The sequence below is a fragment of the Bemisia tabaci genome, chromosome 2, assembly GCF_918797505.1.
Source record: "Bemisia tabaci chromosome 2, PGI_BMITA_v3".
NCBI lineage: Eukaryota > Metazoa > Arthropoda > Insecta > Hemiptera > Aleyrodidae > Bemisia > Bemisia tabaci.
Window position 1 is genome coordinate 29439480 of NC_092794.1, and position 18953 is coordinate 29458432.

The 18953-nt window shown below is 38.5% G+C and overlaps 2 protein-coding genes across 8 annotated transcripts in view; both read right to left on the minus strand.

Annotated features, from left to right (window-relative positions):
• The window catches only part of LOC140224046 (uncharacterized), a 185004-nt gene that overhangs the window by 55475 nt on the left and 110576 nt on the right, over positions 1-18953 (minus strand). The gene's annotated exons all lie outside the window — the stretch shown is intronic.
• The window catches only part of LOC109038525 (very long chain fatty acid elongase AAEL008004), a 324320-nt gene continuing 316438 nt past the window's right edge, over positions 11072-18953 (minus strand). For 6 of the 7 annotated variants that reach the window (XM_072297087.1, XM_072297083.1, XM_019053598.2 and 3 more), the window contains 2 exons: positions 18072-18282; positions 11072-14214 (listed from right to left, as the gene is read on the minus strand). In XM_072297087.1, coding sequence (XP_072153188.1) covers positions 14183-14214; positions 18072-18282 — 243 coding nt within the window. In that variant the 3' untranslated portion in view covers positions 11072-14182. Of the gene's footprint in view, positions 14215-18037; positions 18283-18953 lie in introns of all 7 variants that reach the window. The other variant, XM_072297086.1, reaches the window with a different exon arrangement.

Sequence of the window (18953 nt, forward strand, 5' to 3'; positions counted from 1 at the left end):
AAAGTTGAAATCATCTGGAAATTTTATTTCATTTAAATTGCAATTTTTTCGTTGCAAAATGCTACTTGGGTTGTAGTGGAAGAAAACTTGAAATCCACTTCCTGGAACCTTCGACGTGATGATTAATCCAATTTTTGGCATTTTGGCGCCTCCGGACGATTGTTTTCGAAAATTTGGCAACGTAGGGACGTGTTACGAAGCACACTTTATACGTATTTTTTTACGTTCTTTCCGAAAATGTACACGGTTTTTAGATTAAATTAAGTTCCACACGCACGTAAACTTGAAAAGAACCCTAACAAAATTTTTGGATCTGCAACATTGGATTGGATGCTCTCTTTCCCTTCTCTTTTCTTGGGTCTTCCATCCGCAATCCATTTCTTGAATTTCCTGATCCAGTGCCCATTCAAATGACAATAACGGCAAGGTCGCTGTACTTTCGACTTACAAGACTCAGGATCTACTTTATCCTTCTTAACGAAATTACTTGCCATCAAGGCCTCTGAATTACTACTGCATCCACTGTCCACTTTTTCTCTCCCTTTCTGTGCTGAATTTCTTTCAAACATGCACAGCTGGGCAGTGAATTCCTCCATCGTTTTATCAGTGTCTTTTGTTAACAGCATCCAGCTTGATTTGAAAATATTGAAACTTTCCGGTAAAATATTTAAAATTTTGCATATAAGTAATAAATCTGGCAATTCAACCTCACCTCTTGCTCTTAGACCACTATTTAGGTCGTACAACACAGTCTGCTTCTATTTTGCAATATGAGTCGAAACGTCTTCAGTATTCGTCCACTGCATTGAGAAAAAATCATTAGGTACATAGTTGGTAGACCTGACCTGATCCTTTGAGGTTTGCTCGAACAGAACTTCTAGGGCTTTCCATGCTTCAAACGCGGTTCTTGAATCCATGATCTTCTGATATACCTCATCTGTGACGGCACTAGCGATCGTCGATTTAGCAACACTGTTTGCTTTCTTGTAATAGTCCCCATATTTCTTAGACTTTTTAGGTTCCTCTTCACTAGCATTTTCTGGAGGAGTTTCAATATCACCTATTTTTCCATCGATTACCTGTAACCAAAGACATTGAATCACGTAGACCGTGCGTTCGGCTCGGTTTAGTAATGGCGGAGCGAGGCAAGTCTCTCGGAGCCCCGTGATGGGCGGGCGGGGAAGGGGAGAGAGCGTGTGTCCTAAGCACTCGAAGAGGCAATGGAGAATTCATGCCCGCGCTCGGTTTCTCACGAATATCTCGTTTACAGTCCATTTTCAGACTTAAGAAGAAAAGTTATAGAACACATAATTTTACACCCGATTAGCATTGTTTCATTTTTTCGAACTAATTATTAACCGAGGGAAAGAGCCTCACAATCCGACAAAAATTCACTGGAGCCACTACTGCGCATGCGCAGATTAGGGATGTCGATACTTATCCGATACTTGCAAAGTATCGATACTTTCGATCGATACTTAACGATACTCGGCATCGATACTCCACGATATCGATACCATGCAGTATCGATGCCAAGACCCCAGTATCGACGGTATCGATACTTAATCTGATTTGGCCATGAAGAAGGCCTCTTTTTCTTTTTTAAAAAATTCTCTCCCCACTATTTCACCTTCATGATGCACTGTGACAAACGACGAAGTAATCAAGTTTCTCAAGATGATTATACTTCAATAAAAATGGTAAAAGCTCAGTTCGATAACTGTAGTTAAGGGCTCAAAATAGTTGACTAAGGACGCGAACAGGGCTTTTTCGAGAGAGGCGTAAATCTGGCGGAATTTAACGGCCGACAGACACATGCACACTCAGAATCACGGCATAATTCAGAAATAGTATCGATGGTATCGATACCTCATAAGTATCGATACTTCAGCTCGATGATCGATACCGGTATCGATGCTTAGAGTCGATACCAGTATCGATACCGAGTATCGATACTTCCCTGAGTATCGACATCCCTAGCGCAGATGTGCGCAACTGGGACACACGAACTCATCGATGCGGGTCGGTGCCACCGTTCATCACATGCGAATTTTTAAAAGTTGCTTCGCCTTCCGTAACACAGGATGCACGGTCTACGTGATTCAATGCCTTTCCCTGTAACGCGCCGTCGTGATAATTAAGTAAATCCCGAATTTTTCGTTTCCAGACTGGCCATTCTGTTTGCGAGGAGAGCGGCTTAGTTGAAACATTTGAAAGTTTGACGAATTTTGCTGGATCCATTTTAAATTTTCACTATTTTACTTGTCGACACTATGCTATTTTGTTTAGGCAATACGCACTGGAACCCATAACCTAATGAGTTTTTCATAAATAAGTTAAAATACATACGATGGAGGACTAACTTTTTATTACACAGTTGGAATTATTAGGTTATCGAAAAAAGACAAAATTTATCTGACATATGATATCAAAACATAGTTGTCAAGTTACCTCATACCTGTAATTTTGATTACCTCAATAAAAATTGGTGAAAATTGGCAACAATGGACCGTCAGGCCTTTTAAAATTCACAGGAAGCCATTTTTATGGCCAGATATGAAAAGTACGTAGAAAAATACATGAGGTACACACCCATGGAGGGTGACTAAGGTCGAAAAACATTCAAGGCCACTACCTTCAAGTAAAAAAAGGCCGCTAAAATCGACATCCCGGTCAATTTTCACATCGTGGGAATCCAGGTACAACTATATTTTTTTGATATGTTGTATATATAGGTAAGAGCTGTTGCGTACGTCAATATAAAAGTTGTACCTACCCCACTTTCTTGAACCTTAAGTGCGGCAATTCATCGAATTTTTTGCGATTTTTGACTCTTTGGAACGATTTTTATCGAAAATTTGGCAACGTAGAGAAAAGTTGTACGGGACATTTTTTATTCATTTTTTGCGTTCTTCTCAAAAACGAATATGGTTTTTGATTTCAATTGATTTCTGCATGTGTAAAATTGAAAATAACCCTAAAAATTGGTCAAAAATGGCAACAATGGGCCGTGAGACCCCTTAAAATTTATCGGAGGCCTTTAAAAAGGCCAGAAACGGAAAGTATTCAAAAAATACATAGGCATCATCCGCTCGAAGAGTCATATATATATATATAAAGTCGCTTTATAACGCACTCTGGCGTTCTACGACACCCAAACGCCACATATGCCTGTCTTCCCAGAGGTTATCGGGCAACTGACAACGCAACATCTCTTCGTCAACGCCCTGCCGCCAACCCTTTACGGGACGTCCCCGCCGCCTCTTCCCAGGTGGTACCCAATCCAAAACTTGTTTGGGCAACCTCTCCTCCGACATTCTTTGCACATGTCCATACCAGCATAACTGCCTGGACATGACGTCGTGCACGATATCTTTCTCAACCTTCATCACCTGGCGAATTCTCTCATTGCGGACACGGTCCCGTCTCGAAATGCCGGCAGATCGCCGCCAAAAATCCATTTCAGTTGCCCTCAACATTTCTTGCGTTCTTTTCGTCAAAGGCCACACTTCACTACCATAGAGCACGATACTTTTAACGATGGCGTCATATATCCGGTGCTTGTTTGCCTTTGAGATGCTCTGATCCCAGAGCACCCCGTTCAGCATCGCGATGGCTCTCCTGCCCTGGATGATCCTGTCCTTAATTGCTCTATCCATCCTTCCATCCTGATCAAGCCAGACACCGAGATACTTGTACTCATCACACTCTTCGATGCGCCGTCCATCCTCAAGCTCTATGCTTTGCCGTTGATGCGCTGCTCCCACGACCAACTTCTCTGTCTTGGACACACTAACGTCCATGCCCCATTTCCGATATTCTTCGACCAACTTCCGCGTCATGTAATCTGCATCTTCCTCATCTTGAGCTACAACGATCTGGTCATCGGCAAAGCATAAAGTATAAAGGGTCTGCCCATCAAGGAGTGGAACGCCCATTCCTGCAACCTTCTTTTTCCATTCCTCTAACACGTGCTCTAGGTATACCGTAAATAGTGTTGGTGACAAACAACAGCCTTGTTTTAGCCCTTTTGTGACGAAGAAACCTCCGGAAAACTCTCCACGACATTTAATTCTTGCTATAGTCCCGTTATAAAATGATTTAATTGCCCCCACAAGTCCTTTGCTAAAACCCCTTTTTTCCAAGGCTTCCCAAAGTTTCACTAACGGCACACTGTCATAAGCTTTCTGAAGATCCACAAACACCAAGTGCAGCTCCTGGCTGACCGCCCTTTTCTTCTCGATGACCTGGGTAATGGTGAACAGATGGTCGACGGTGGACCTACCGGCTCTAAAACCAGCCTGTTCTTCGGCTTCCTGGCCGCTCCAAAACTCTTCGACCTTTGCCTTGAGAATTTTACCATAGACCTTGCTCAAGGTTCCTGTGACCGATGTACCTCTGTAATTATCGCAATCTTGTTTACTACCTTTCTTATGACTGGGAGTAATCCAAGATTCCTTCCAATCCTTTGGTATTTCGGAACCATGCAAACAGTCTTGCATAAGTTTCCGAAGATGTTCAAATAGTTTACCGGTGCCACATTTTATCAATTCTGCCGGTATACCCCCAGGTCCAGGAGCTCTGCGAGTTTTCAACTCCCTCACAGCCTTCACTACATCTTGGAGCTGGATCTCCACGTTGGAATCTTCTTTAGTGCCTATGACTCCGCCTTGAAACTCGGGTCGCCTCTCCGTTAATAAATCTTTAAAATAGTCTTCCATCTTGTCAATTGGTATCGGAGATATGATGTCGCGCATTTTATTCCGCCGCAACCCTTTGATCACTTTCCAGCCTTCCGTACTTTTCCGACCTCCAAGGTAGGTATTTATCTTCATACAGCTCTCTTCCCAAGCCTCATTCTTCTTCCTAGTAATTACCCGACGGACTCTTGCTTGAGCCTGTCTGTACATAATTTTATCATCCAACTTTTGGGAAGAGAGAAACTGATGATACCTATTCCTTTTCACATTTATTTCCTCCTCTACCTCCGCATCCCACCAGTACGGTTTTCTGTTATCATTTTTTTGATCAGAAATCCCCAGGGCCTCCGCTGCCGCCGAGTGAACGCAATTCTTGATGAACTCATACCGCTCTTCTGTACTGCCATCGCACGCATCTCCTAACTTTTCATCCAGGCGCTTTGCGTACAGAGCCTTGACACTCGGGTGCTTTAGGCTATCGATGTTGTACTGAACTTGATGTACGCGTTGTCGCTCCGGTTGTTGATTGTCGCCTCGATCGTTCTGCGACACCCGAGCGGGAAAGGCTACATCCGCTCTGAGGAAATAGTGGTCACTACCGCAGGAGAGTCCTCTACATACTCTCACCTGCTGGATCTTCAGGTTTGTTACCTGTTTAACGAGCACGTAGTCAATGATGGATCTTAAGCCGCGGGTAGGTTGGACCCAAGTATATTTGTGAATATCCTTGTGTTGGTAGAACCCGTTCAATACTTTTAATTCCCTCTGCTCGCAAACGTCGATAATGCGGCTTCCGTTGTCGTTCACCGTAACTTCACCGAACGGGCCGACGATTTTACTGTTAACCCGGGATCCCGTTCTTCCATTTAGATCTCCCAACACAAGGACTTCTCTCCCAGGTCCTACCTTCACTACCTCCTCGTCCAGTTCTTCAAAAAACTGATCCTTAAGTGCGATGGTAGCATCATCATTGACCCCGTATACCCCCAAAACAGTGACTCTGTGACCGTGCATAGTTAGGTTCATCTTAATCATGCGAGCGTTGATGGCTTCCCAGTTCTTAATATTTTTTCGAAATTTTTTGCGGATCAGAATTGCGACACCCTGCTGCGCACGCTGATGTTTCGGCACTCCACTGTAGAATAAATCATAGTCCCCAAGGCTCTCTGATCCGTGGCCTTTATTCTTCGTTTCCGTTATTACCGCCACGTCGATCCCGTTGTTCTTTATCTCCGATACCACTTCCGTCAGTTTCTTGGAAATGCCTTGCACATTCCAAGTACCAAAAGCGAGTGTCGTTTTCCGTAATCTATGTCGAAGAGTCCGTTTGTTTCCATGGTTACCGAGGCATATGTTTTTGGGTTTTTTGACATTGTACATTTTTTCCGAGGATCGGGGAGTCAGCCCGATGCCCCAACCCCCAACCTGGAGGACCAGGGTTTGATTTCGGAGTTACCTCTCCTAGACAGGTTGCTTCCACCACAGCTAAGAGCCCTGTCTACCCACCCCCTTTGAGGCAGGGGCTACCAGCTGGGGTCCGCAGGATTGCTAAACCTGTGACAGTACAGTCCCCCATACGGTCCCCATAACAGTCGAAAAACTCGACGAAAATAACTATTTTTCGATGCCAAGATTCTAAGTTTGAGGCGTTGTTGCACCTTCGCATGGGCTCCGTTCGGTAAAATATTTGGCATAAAGTCTACCTAGGACTAGGACTTTGAAAATATGAAACATCCAGCAAAATCCAGGTGGGGCCGGAAAAGGCCCAAAACGATACTCCTCCTTTGCTATGAAAACGAAGAAATTTGCAGCTGTGGTTCCTAAATTCGGTAAAAATGGTGAATGACAACAGTATGTTATACCCTCTATTCCTTACCGACTAAATTATGCAGAAAACTGAAGGCCCTGTCAAAACGATCCCATGGGTTCCATTAGGAATTTCATGGGGACCAATGGGAACCCATAGGATGGGGAAGTAAACCTGTTGGTACCCATGGGAGACCATCGGGAACCTATGGGACAGGCAGAGAGGACTCTTGGGACCCGTGGGGCGACCAGAGAGATCTAATGGGACCCTTTGGACAACCCGAGTGACCTAAGGGAACTCTGTTTTTTTGTTTCTTCGAGAGCCAAGTCGCGGCGTGGTGAATTCTTGCCGTCTCAAAAATTGCCCTGTGAATGACAGCTGCAGGTATTCTCGGTCTTGAACTGGAGTCCGTAGGAGGCCCGCCAAGTCTACAACGGCAAATTTTTCGAGTCGAACAATTTGAAAACTGTTACCTGCGTCCAAAAACCATAAGTACCTGACGGATCAGTCTGTTTTCTTGTCGTTAAAGGACGTTAAGTTGTATCTTAACAGGAAAGTAACAACTTCTTGCATTGCCCTTGCTAGTAGACAAATCATGCATACATATATTTTCCTTTAAACTGTACGATTTTTAATTTGGAAGTTTATGACAAAGGAGACCACTTTTCTCTGCTAAAGCATGGAAATAGTCGTTACTGCATGTACCTTCTTCTCAGGAACCGTTAAAGATATTTGGACGAGTTTTGTTTAGTTGTGTAATTAATGGCCGCCTATATAAACGACCTGTTTTTGAACATTTTGAACGTTGAATATTGATCGTTTCTTGAAATTCGTTTAAAAATTATGGATCTTTCTTCAACTTCGGTAACCTCTGAAAATTTTAATCGTCCAAAATTTTAAAAAAACGCTTCAGCTTGCTTCCATAACGGAAAATCAGTAATGTAACGGGGAAAAAATTGAAAATATCTTCATCGGATTCAGAGAAAAATGTACACGAGTGTCACAGGAGAAATCTTTTCAGGAGCACAATTTGAAAATCCTCCGTCAGTAAAAAAGAGGGTTGGTGCTTTTGACTACGATTACTAAAATATCGGTGACAGCGTTTTACTTGTCCGAAGAAATACAACGCAGTGAAAAATGGGTAAAAAATATCAGGTATTGTTGGTTGTGCCACGCCACACTAGTACTCCAGTTCAGTCTGAAAAGTTTTGGTATCGGAGGAAATTCGCTGACCGCAATTCATTGGAATACGTCACTATCGGCGAGCAAGAAATAATCTTCTGCTTTAATTATTAATTATTAAATGGGATTTTCGAGATTCGGACGCTTTTAGAGAGACATTACGAACTAACACAAACAAGCAGGAATTTCACTGTATTAAATAGCCACGTCCTGAAGAAGGGAATGAAGTCGCCATTATTTACGTATTTTTTTAAAATTAATTCCTAACACTGGTTTTTTCACTAAGACCCAATACAATCTAGGAATAACATTCAATTAAATGCTCCAAAAGGGGTTTCATCAAACCTGGTAGCAAGTGCCCGTGAAACATACCCAGTTAGCACAAAATATTTTGAAAATATTGTCACCTTTATCAAAATATTTTCATGACAATATTGTAATTAAAATATTTTCAAAACATTTTTCAAATGTTTTTAAAACTTTTGTAGGGAATATTTTGAAAATGTTTACAAAAAGTATTTTTAAAGTAATTCAAAAATATTGCAGGTAAGAATTTTTAAAATATTCCTTAAAAAGTTTTGAAAATATTTTAAAAATAGAAAGTTGAGCCGCACACTGACGCAATGCATGCTATAAGAGCCTTGACAGGCATGATTTTAACCCAGTACACCATCAGCTCCCTGTGGCTAAGTGGCAGAGTGCGGGGCTATGACTACCGCGGTACGGTTCAAGACCACACGAGGGCGTCCAGATATTTCACCTTTTGGGAATTAGCCATGGTTCCAATGGGTTACAATGGGGACAGATCCAAACCCGCAGGTTCTTGACTGACTATCCCCATTGGAACCCATTGGAACCATGGTCAATTCCCAACGGATCCCCGTGGGAATTTGCTACGGGTTCCCATCGGGCTTTCCTACGGGTACCAATGGGACCGTTTTGACAGGGGAAAAGATCTGACACAGCTATCATGTATGGATATTTTCAAAGCTACCCTCTGTTTACCTACCTCACTCTAAAATACAAATCTGCAGTCTTATAAAAGTCCTCCTAACACCGCATACAACGTAGAAGGAATCGTCATCGCTCTTCCTGTGATTCAAGAGAGTAACGCCAGTGATTGTCTTCTCTCACAGGATTGTCTTGAGATGTCAGACAGAAGAATTAATTTTTCCTGTTATGGAATGGATGTGCCTTAAGGAATAATTTATTAATTTTTCAATATAATTTAAGCTGGAGGTTTGTGCTAAGACTGATGAGAATCGGGTTTGCCGATAGAATAATCTCAATGGGTCTGTTTCACTGTACAAACTGCCCTCAGCCCGAGCTTAGTCTTACAGAGGCGTAGAAGGTTTCAAAACGCTGACTGGCCACAGTATCCCGTGTCTCTTATCTCATCTCTCAGTATTGACGCTTAAGAATCCTCAGTTCTTAGAATATTTTTTGCGGGAAAAAAATTTCTGAAAATTCATAACTTAAAACTTTCAGAATCTATTTTTTATAACTTTAATGAAACATACATGAGTTTGGCATGGAAAACTTTGAACTTTCTGAGAAAAACGTATGTAATTAGTATCGTTCGTAAAACAGATTTACTCTCCTTTTCAGGCACATTCACTTTCTTAGGATAAGTTACTTTTTACTGAAATTATTTTCGGATCCACGATCAATTGGTATGATTTTTTTCTTTCTTTTGATTTTCTAGAAATTTTTGGAGGGGATCCCTTAAATTTTGTTTGCTAAGCACATCAGCTTTTTCAAATTCCAACATTTCTTTGATGTATTATTGAGGTAAAAAGAGTTGAAAACTTTTAACATGGAATACATTTATTCGTTCAAACCCAATTGCAGAGAGATAGGATTCCACTTTATTGGTCTAGCGATCATTTCAGCAGAATGTGTTAGTGGATCAACCTTCGAACGAAATTTTTTTAGCCCTAATCTTCAATGCTCAGGCTTTCTAGCCACTAAGTCTGCCTAATTCGTCAGGACAAAGAGCATGCTGCAATTGTCAATTTACCGTTTTGAAGACAGCACCACACAAATGCAATTGGTTTTAATTGGTTGATGAAAAACAAAATTCGTGGGGCTTGTTTGCAGCGTAAGAAACTATTTTCTGGCGTTTGATACTCCATTTCCTACCTGTCCCCTATCGTAAAAAAAGGGGTTTCTTGTTTTTTGTATCTGTGTCATCTTATAATTTAAATAAAACAGTTGATGAGAAGACAGTTTTGATTCTTCCTTTCTGTTCCTATTTATAATTCCCAGCCATTAGGTTGATCACTGAAACTTCATGACTTCTTCACTCATTAACTTGGACTACTTAGAGGTGCAAGAATTAGTTAGGACAGCACCAATCTGAATAACAGAAATCAATTGATCAGTCAAAGGATGAAGAGACCAACACCCCATTACCAAGACCAATCCAATTTTGCTTAAGTTTCCAGTTTCTCACAGGATGCTGCATCATGCTGTCTATGGTAGGGTGAGGGCCATGCGGAGGAATGGATTCCTGTGAAAGGCATAATAATTGACCTGACTGATCTTGTCCAATTACGTACGATTATTAAAATCTTGAAGCACATAACATACTTAGCATTTTGCTTTTTACCGCAGAAAAAGAAAGAAAAAAACCCATGTTCCTGAGCCCGAGTTGTGAACCAATTCCTTAAAAAATCAAATGTGTGGAAAGTTTCAACAAAAATTGGCCTCTGCGAGTCAATTGAATGGCTTTGGGAAATTTTTTTTCTGTAAACTATGTTTTTGATAAACAGTTGGAAACTGATTACTTGCCTACTTATTAATTTAAATTTAAACTGTATATTGATTTAATCATTTTATTTTATTTATTTTAATTTGGTTTTAATCAAATGTTGCCTAAGCCGAAGCCCGAAGCACACTTGACGAATCTATTTGGACAATCTGAAGTCCAGATAAGACAGTTTCCTGATAATCCTAAGTTTTTTGTATTGCTTCTTTCTTGGACGGTATCACTGAAGTTTAAATAATGAGCCTGCGGATCGGGAAATAAGATACCAGATTTTTAGCCTCAAAAAGGCTAACAAAAAGAAAATAGGAAGGTTTTGAAAACATTAAAACAGACAAATTAAAATAAAAATAAATAAAAAACTTTAATACAAGTAGATTAATAATAAATTAGGCTAGACTCAATACGTAAAATAAAGTAATTCCTGCTTTTTCAGGATTTTTTTTTTTTTTTTTTTTTTTTTTTTTTTTGCATTTTCTTGTCTAAATAATGATGAGAAAAGCAGGGTAATTGTGAACAGGGTGACTAACAGGTACAAGAGGTCGTTGCGACTGGCGATGCAGATCATATAGCTGTGCATTGATTTAAGACTGATTTTCTGGAAAAAAAATTGAAGACCTTTAAAAAATAATTATATATTTGTAAACTAGAGTTGAAGTACATTAAGAATGAGATTATCCAATAAAAGGTACAATTGATTGCGATCAACAGACGAAAAAAAGAAATCATGATTTTAGAAAATCAGTCTTACAGTTATACTTTGTAACACAAGTAAAAGCTAAAACCAAGTTCACAAAAATTAAACTAATCTTTTCAATTTAAGATTCACAAATTTAGAAATGTAGAGATTTTTACAGTGGAAAGAAAGGTGCTGTAAAATAGGGTGTTATACATTTTAAATCCTTTGAAAGGCTGTTACAACAAAAATTTTGAAAGTAATTGTCATTGTTCAATGGTAATTATTAACTACAGACTTTTTGATAGAAGTCCTAGCTGATGACTGGCTTACTAGAATAGACAAAAACCATGATGAAAATAGCAGTACTATTGTGAAATAAAAAATGAATGAGAGAAAAAGAAAACATCATGTTTTCAAAATGCCTACTCTGCAAAAAGAAAAAGAAAAAAAACCCTGTGCTTTTAAAAGAGCTGATTTAAGAAACTCTTGTTTTGCTGATTCTAAAACAGAGATAATGAAGGTATATAGTCATTTGAAAATAATACTTTTGGGTAAGTGCTTCAATAATTGCAAGCACCTGAGACATTTTATGTTAGTAAAGGTAAGGCTGTTAAAGCACCCAGATCTCTTTATCTTACAGGCAGATTTCTTTTTTTGGTTAACAAACAACATGTCACAGGCAAACAAGAAAATTTCACTTGCCCTTTTCCAAGATGTTGCTTCAATGCTAAGGACCAAAATAAACTGATAGTTCTTAAGATATAAGAAACAATTGGCAGAGTAAGACAAATATTCATTTCAGCATTTAAATTCTAGTTTTGATTATGCATTGGTAACAATGTTCAAAGGAAATACTCAGTAAGCTATCAAGAAAGAAAGAAAAACCGGGTCAAAAAGAGAAAAGATTCTGTTATGGAAAAATTGAAGTTTTAGAGAGGGAGGACTAAATTTTATGCTTAAGTAGAGTATTTTAAGTATAGTGATCGTACCTAACAAAAAACAGGCACTCTCAGATACTAAACAGGTGATATGAGCACAAATGCACAAGTTATCATTGTCTCTTTTGATCTGTGCTGACATCAAAGTTGAAGTGACGTAATGCTGACAACCTTCAACATTTTGTAAGGATTCTGTTACCATATTGATAGTGACATGTAAATTTGCAAGCTATGAGTGTGATTCAAAACTCATTTTCGGCCACCCTAATTTATAGCTTTCTTTGACTAAATTTTTCTCCTGGGTGCGTCATCAAAGAAAGTTTGGAAAAACAGTGGAGGCTTAGGCCACATAATAATTTTGAAAGGCTTATCTGACCCATTTCTTGTTTTTTTTTCTTTTTTTTTTTTTACTTTTTTTTCTTTTTATTATTTGACGAACCAGCCAATACATACTATTAATTGACAAAATGCATACACAATTTTAAGAGTCATAAATTCAAGTTATCTCAAAATGATTTAAATGCAGAGAGAAATCACAAGGAAACATTGACAGATTGACAGAGAATCAAAAAAATTGAATTGCATTCAGAGGGGCTGAGTTTTCATGGAAAAAAGAATATGACAATAGTAATGTCGCAGGCAATTAATCAAATCAGGCATTTAGTCAAATGCCTAGGCAAATAGTCAAATTTTACCGAAAACCAACTTTGGCTATTCGCCTAGGCAGTTGATAAAGTGCCTAGGCATTTGATAAAGAGCCTAGGCATTTGACTAAATGCCGTATGGCCTTTAGGCAAATAGTGAAACTCGTTAAAAATCAGGCAAATAGTCAAATTAGCAATTAATACGAACAATTTACTCACCGAAGTCATTTGTTGGAGCAACTAAGCTGATGGTGGCATCTTGAGGAGCATTTGACGTTGTTCTTGAAGCACAGACAACGTCGAGTACCACATTGTTTTTTGCTTGGCTTACAGGAACACTTCATAACACCTTGGCCGCCAAACATAGAGCCGGCTGCAACCGCCTCACGGATCGATATGAATTTTTCTCGCGGAATTTGTGAAAAGTCGAAATCAACACAGTCGATTCGTCGAAGGTCAGGTCTGGCGCACCAATTTTTATATGACTCCACCAATAGTTCCGACTTGGTAAACTCCGTTACGAATATCTGTTACGAAACCTTGTACATTCTGATGATCAAGAGGCCCTCTATCGACTTTTGGGACGGCTAAAATAACTTTGTCTTCTATTTGTAAATCATCAAACAGTTTTTCACTTGATTCTGCCATGCCAGCTGCTGCATCTTTTTGCCTTTAATGAGTTTCAGAACGTGTCTGACGAATTACTATTTCATTCTGGCATAAGTTACAAAGGAAGGTAGGGGATGTTTGCCCGTCTTCGAGGGTAGTTTGCCCACATTGTGCATGGCAGACATTAGGACATGTCGAACACTGTTCAGTTTTACCACCTGTCTGACAGTTACAGCAAGGGACATCATTTATGTCATCTTCCAATCTAGCAGCTTTTTCTACAGGTGCATCCGATGGTTCCGGCTCATTTGAATCCCTAGAGCGTTTTCTTTCTTCATTCCCTTTGTTCTGCAAGTTTTCCAAATCTTCTTCAGTCGTTAATTTAGCAAGAATGGAGGATGGTATATTGCACTCCGCTCAGCCCCGGTCAGAATACTCTCTGGCCCCGGTCCGTTCATTTGACTATGTGCCTGATCACCTCTCGGCATTTTGTCAAATGCTCAGGCATTTAATAAAATGCCTAGGCATTTAATCAAGCGCCTAGGCATTTAGTCAAATGCCTAGGCAAATAGTAAACTTCGTTAGTTTCTTACATTTCTTGACTATTTGCCTAGGCATTTGACTAAATGCCTGATTTGACTAATTGCCTGCGACAGTAATATTACTTCAGAACAGATAAAGGGATGTAAAATTCCAGTGATGCATCATTAAAGATTCTAGGAGAGTTAAAATTTGGAAATAGAAATGATCTCCATAGAAAGAAAGAATGAGAATCCATAACAGCAATACCATATTCTAAACTTTAGGAAGATGATAAGAATTTTAGAAAGGGCAGTTACACAATAGCGGGGCCTTTCTACTTTCGTTCAGAGCAAAACCTGATGCATCCTGAAAAAAAAGAGAAACTAAAGACAAACCTCAAAGGAATGAGGAAAAAACTTATCGTTAACTGTGCAAGTAATATAAGTGTTCCGTAATTTCAATTAGACTTAGTTTACCTTGGTTTATCTGATGTACATACACTAAAGAGGAGCCATTAGTCATGCTACTGGAACATGAGTTATCACTTGAGTAGGAAACCAGGGTATCAGCAAGCCTCAGAAAAAAATCCCAATTTTTTTTTCAAGGCTTCAAAACACTCGTGATTTTGTTAGTGAACAATCCATCAACGTGCTCCTTGCAAAAATGCACATGATGAAAAATCAAACCAGAGGCAAAAATACATTTTTTTTTCTCAGATTATCTTACCTTCCTGACCCTGCTTTGCAAACATTCTGTGAACTCTTTAGTGGTAATTCGTTAAAAACACCCTGGCTTAATTACGGAAAAAAAGAGAGGAAACAAGCAAACAAATAAACAAAGGGGAGGGGGGGAATGGCACCATATTCAACCTGATTTTTTGTTTGTTATAATTATTAAATAATTCATATTCGATGATATATCATGCTGACAGCATGATCATAATCTTGAATGCAAAAAAAGACACAAAGTGAAAACAATGTTAAACTGATCCGTAAACAAATACCATGCTCAAAAATATAGCATTCTCAATACTTGGGATGAGGTTTACATCCTGAAATGAAAGCAGGACCTCTATATAAATATGGGACAATTTCCTTTTAGAATAAGGTAGACGACCGCAATGTCTGTTGATAGGTTAATTAGGACACAGCAATATTTAACAGCGACTCCTTCACATATTTGAAGTAACATATTATGCTTACATTTTTCATTTTTTTTTCCATTAATACTTTTATAAAACTTACGGTGATTAATAAAAAAATAAAATGTGGAGTGAAAGTATACCTACACAATAAAGAAAAAAGGCTAAGTGATAAATAAAAACCAAACTTTAACAGGTTACCCTGAGGCTTTTTGACATGGAAATGATTGTTTAGTCTCAAGAAGAGCAAATTTAAGTATTCGTAGGTGCAAATTTAGGCTTTCTTGGTCACATTCCTTTCATGGTAGGAAAAATAAATTATGAAAAGATACTACTTTTATGGTTGAATCATTCCATATGACCTGTTTATAAAATTTTGCAATGAAGGTGTTCCTTTCATGGTAGGAAAAATAAATTATGAAAAGATACTACTTTTATGGTTGAATCATTCCATATGACCTGTTTATAAAATTGTGCAATGAAGGTGATAAATGCCTGTTAATTTTTTTCTGGATATTTTCCTCATTATATATCCCAGGAACATTTTGTTGACAAAACCAATTGGAATATCATCACCTTCCTGCCAAACTATCACAAACACCATAGGACATTTCAAAATTTCCGCCACCATTTCATTTTTTTACAGAGAAGTAGTTGATTAAATCTGTTTGAAAATTTCACTGAATTTTATCAGCAGCACAAAGAAAATTCAGTGAAAATTTCGGACAGTCTCATTAAACAATTTCTCTGCAAAAAAATAAAGTGGCGGCAGAAATGTTGAAACGTCGTATGGCACTTGTGATACTTTGGCCGGAAGGTGACTGTATGTTGATAATGCTTTGATACTTGTAATGCACTTAATAAGAAGTAAGGAAAATGCAGATAAATGTATGACTTGAAAGGACAAAATTGATGTTCAGGGATGGGAGACAAAACAAACAAGGAGCAATTTCTATCAAAAGAAAAATCAAATGTTAACTATTTCCCTGTGCGTAAACATGTTTGATTACTGCTGAAGACAATATTGACAGAGGTAGAAGATCAATTTTTTTCCTTTTCTTGATAATTTAAAAGAGTACATTATCTTCAAAAGCTGTTGTAACTCAAAAAACTGAAGATAATGCTGATATGACAAAAAACAAAAAAAAATCCTTTTAATCTGAATATCTTTACAAAATAATGCTACCAGGAGTCAAGAGGGAAAAAACTACCTATGATGTATAAGAAAATACAAAAGAAGACAAATAAAGAAAATAGAGTGTAAAAAAAACAAAGAAGTAAGGATCATTAGGACGTTCAACATTTTTATGCAATAAGAAAACCTTTCAATTTTGGTAACATTACTGACTAAGAGAAGAAATCTGAAACAAGTATTACTGCTGTCAGTGCCATCATAAAAAGGGGAAAGAAGAACTACGCAGTAGAACAAGATTGACAAAGGCAGACAAGATGACATCGAAGCTAAAAGCTAAGAACTTACTGTTTTTAACAACAAAGGCCTACTTATTTTTTTCTGAGATAAATACTAGAAGAGAAAAACGGTTCTGGTTTTTAACTTTTTGTATTTTTCCCCCTACTTTGATGAATTAAGTTAATGTTCTGTGTAACATCAATAGGTAAAACTAGTTTTTCCTTTCATCAAAATCCACTGCTTTTAGTATTTACTGATGCCATACTAACTTTGGAAACAATGAATAGATCCATTATTATAGAAGATAGGAAAGGAAAAGAAATGCAGAGAGTTGGAAGTTATGTAGGATAAGACAGCAAGTTAGGGTTGCGGACATGAGATTTACTCTGACCAAGAGCAAAACAGAAATACTTGAGGGCTGGTCCTGTATTACATGACGCACTTTTTCCGATCCCCCTCACCTTTTCCCCTGACATAGCCCTACATTCCGCTTTTGAATTACGAAACGTTGGTCTGACCACCCCCCCCCCCCCATTTTAAAAAATCAAAAAAACACTGAGAAAACGGCTTGAAAAAATTCGGGGGTTATTATTTCAGATATTTCGTCGAAATACGACGGGTCACGTGCGGAAAAGAATTATTCTGTAAGTGCAGGATTTTCAATTTTTTGCACGTTTTTTCAAAGTTTTATTTCCCTTGGCTCGAATTTGTTACATAAAACTGGGCTTGACCACCCCCCTCCCCCTCCCCCTATGTGCGTTACGTAATACTTGAGCTGCTCCTTAGTACACCTCTGTGAGTTGGAGAAGAACCTCCCGATAAAAGTATTTGGATGATGTGAAAAGACAATGGCATTTACATTAAAAAGAGAAAGTGGTTCTTCATCAATGCTGCTGAAAAAAGGCTAACTCAGGCAAGTCAGCATTGCCTGAAACATTCTGGTGGTTAGAAGCACTGAACTGTGGGATTGTTCCCTCATTGCTGGCTTAAATGAGTTATGAACAGAAAATTACTTGATAGTCCTTCTCTGTGATTAATTATGGTTAAGTACAACACAAAAGGCTCCCATGTTCGAATAAAAAATGCAATGACTAAAAATTAAACTACGTCTTTTAAAACCTACACAAACACATTTTTAACACATGAGTAATCACTTGCACACAGAAATAAGCTTAAACATTCAAGGTCAAGTTGGGTTTTTTGTGAATAATAAACATGCAATTGTGATTGCCTGAATATATAAACATGCCTGAATATATAAACATGCTTCCCAACAATTGTTTTATGACATAAGACAAATAAGCTGAAATCATTAAAATGTTTGAGAAAAGGTGAAAGAGATCAAGGGAGGAGGATTTTCAGGAAGAGACAAGATAAACTCCTGATCTCATGATTTTTGTTAAGATTTTTCTTCCTTTCAATAAAACATACAGAATGATGGAGTTATCATACTCCGGCAATCACAGTCACTCAATGATCAAAATTTTGGAAATTTCAGCTTACGAGTCAAACGTTTTTCTCTGAGACTTGTAAGACTGTTCTTTCACCCAGCTCAGATAACTATGAAAAAACATAATACTCTGAGAACTTTTTAAAGTTTTCAAATGGAAAACTGTAAAAAAAAAATTGAAAATAACCATGTAAAAAAATCTGTTGAATTATGCTACTTGCTTTTCCGGCTTTCTTCTGAGGCCATAAAACCATTTGTAATACTGTTCGAATAATAGACTGAATTCGATACTTTTGATTGAGGAGTTGTATAGTTGGAGGAGACTTTTCCATTACTGATGTGTCCATTTGCTTTTCCGTTGGCTTGACCATTGGCTTGACCGTTTGCTTGACCATTGACTTTAGCATTTGCCTTTTCCTCCTCCAGGACAGGCTAAAACATAAACAAAGGAGAAAGTAGATAACTTTGGTAAAATTTCGAAAGGAGCATTTTAAACACAACAAAAATAATTTAGAAACCGTTCTGCAAAAAGCATCGATTTTATTTATTTTCTTCCCTTTGTAAATGGTCAAAGTTAGATTTCGACTTTTTAAATTTCCATCATCATCACTCATTCCTAGTTTATAAAACTAATACATAGGCTGTCCCAAAACAACTAGCACTAAGGCTGCCATTCGGGAACTACAATAGCTATCGATGTGCGGTTTGCAGGAGGTGATAGCTCATACTCTTAGCTCTTAAACGAGCCTAAGTTGAGCTAATTTGGTTAAAAACTCAACGAGTTACATCAATTTTCCCGAGACGTGTAAGAAATACCCCTACGGATTGTTCGGTAATTTTTCATTCCGTTAACTTTGCCTCCGCAAGCTGTACAATTGGTTCAGACGTTATGAATCAAGTTCTCACTTGTCGGGATGCAACTTTGAACTGGTCAGCAAGTGTTTTCATCACAGCCGAGAAGTTTTTTTCTGTTTGCAAAGTCAGTCTAGTGAAATTGTCCGGCCTGATAACGCGTTTTTTGGTGTTTCGTCATGAGTTCACCCGCGGAGTCGAAGCAAGACCAACGATACGCAATTCGATATTGCGTTCGTCGTGAATTATCT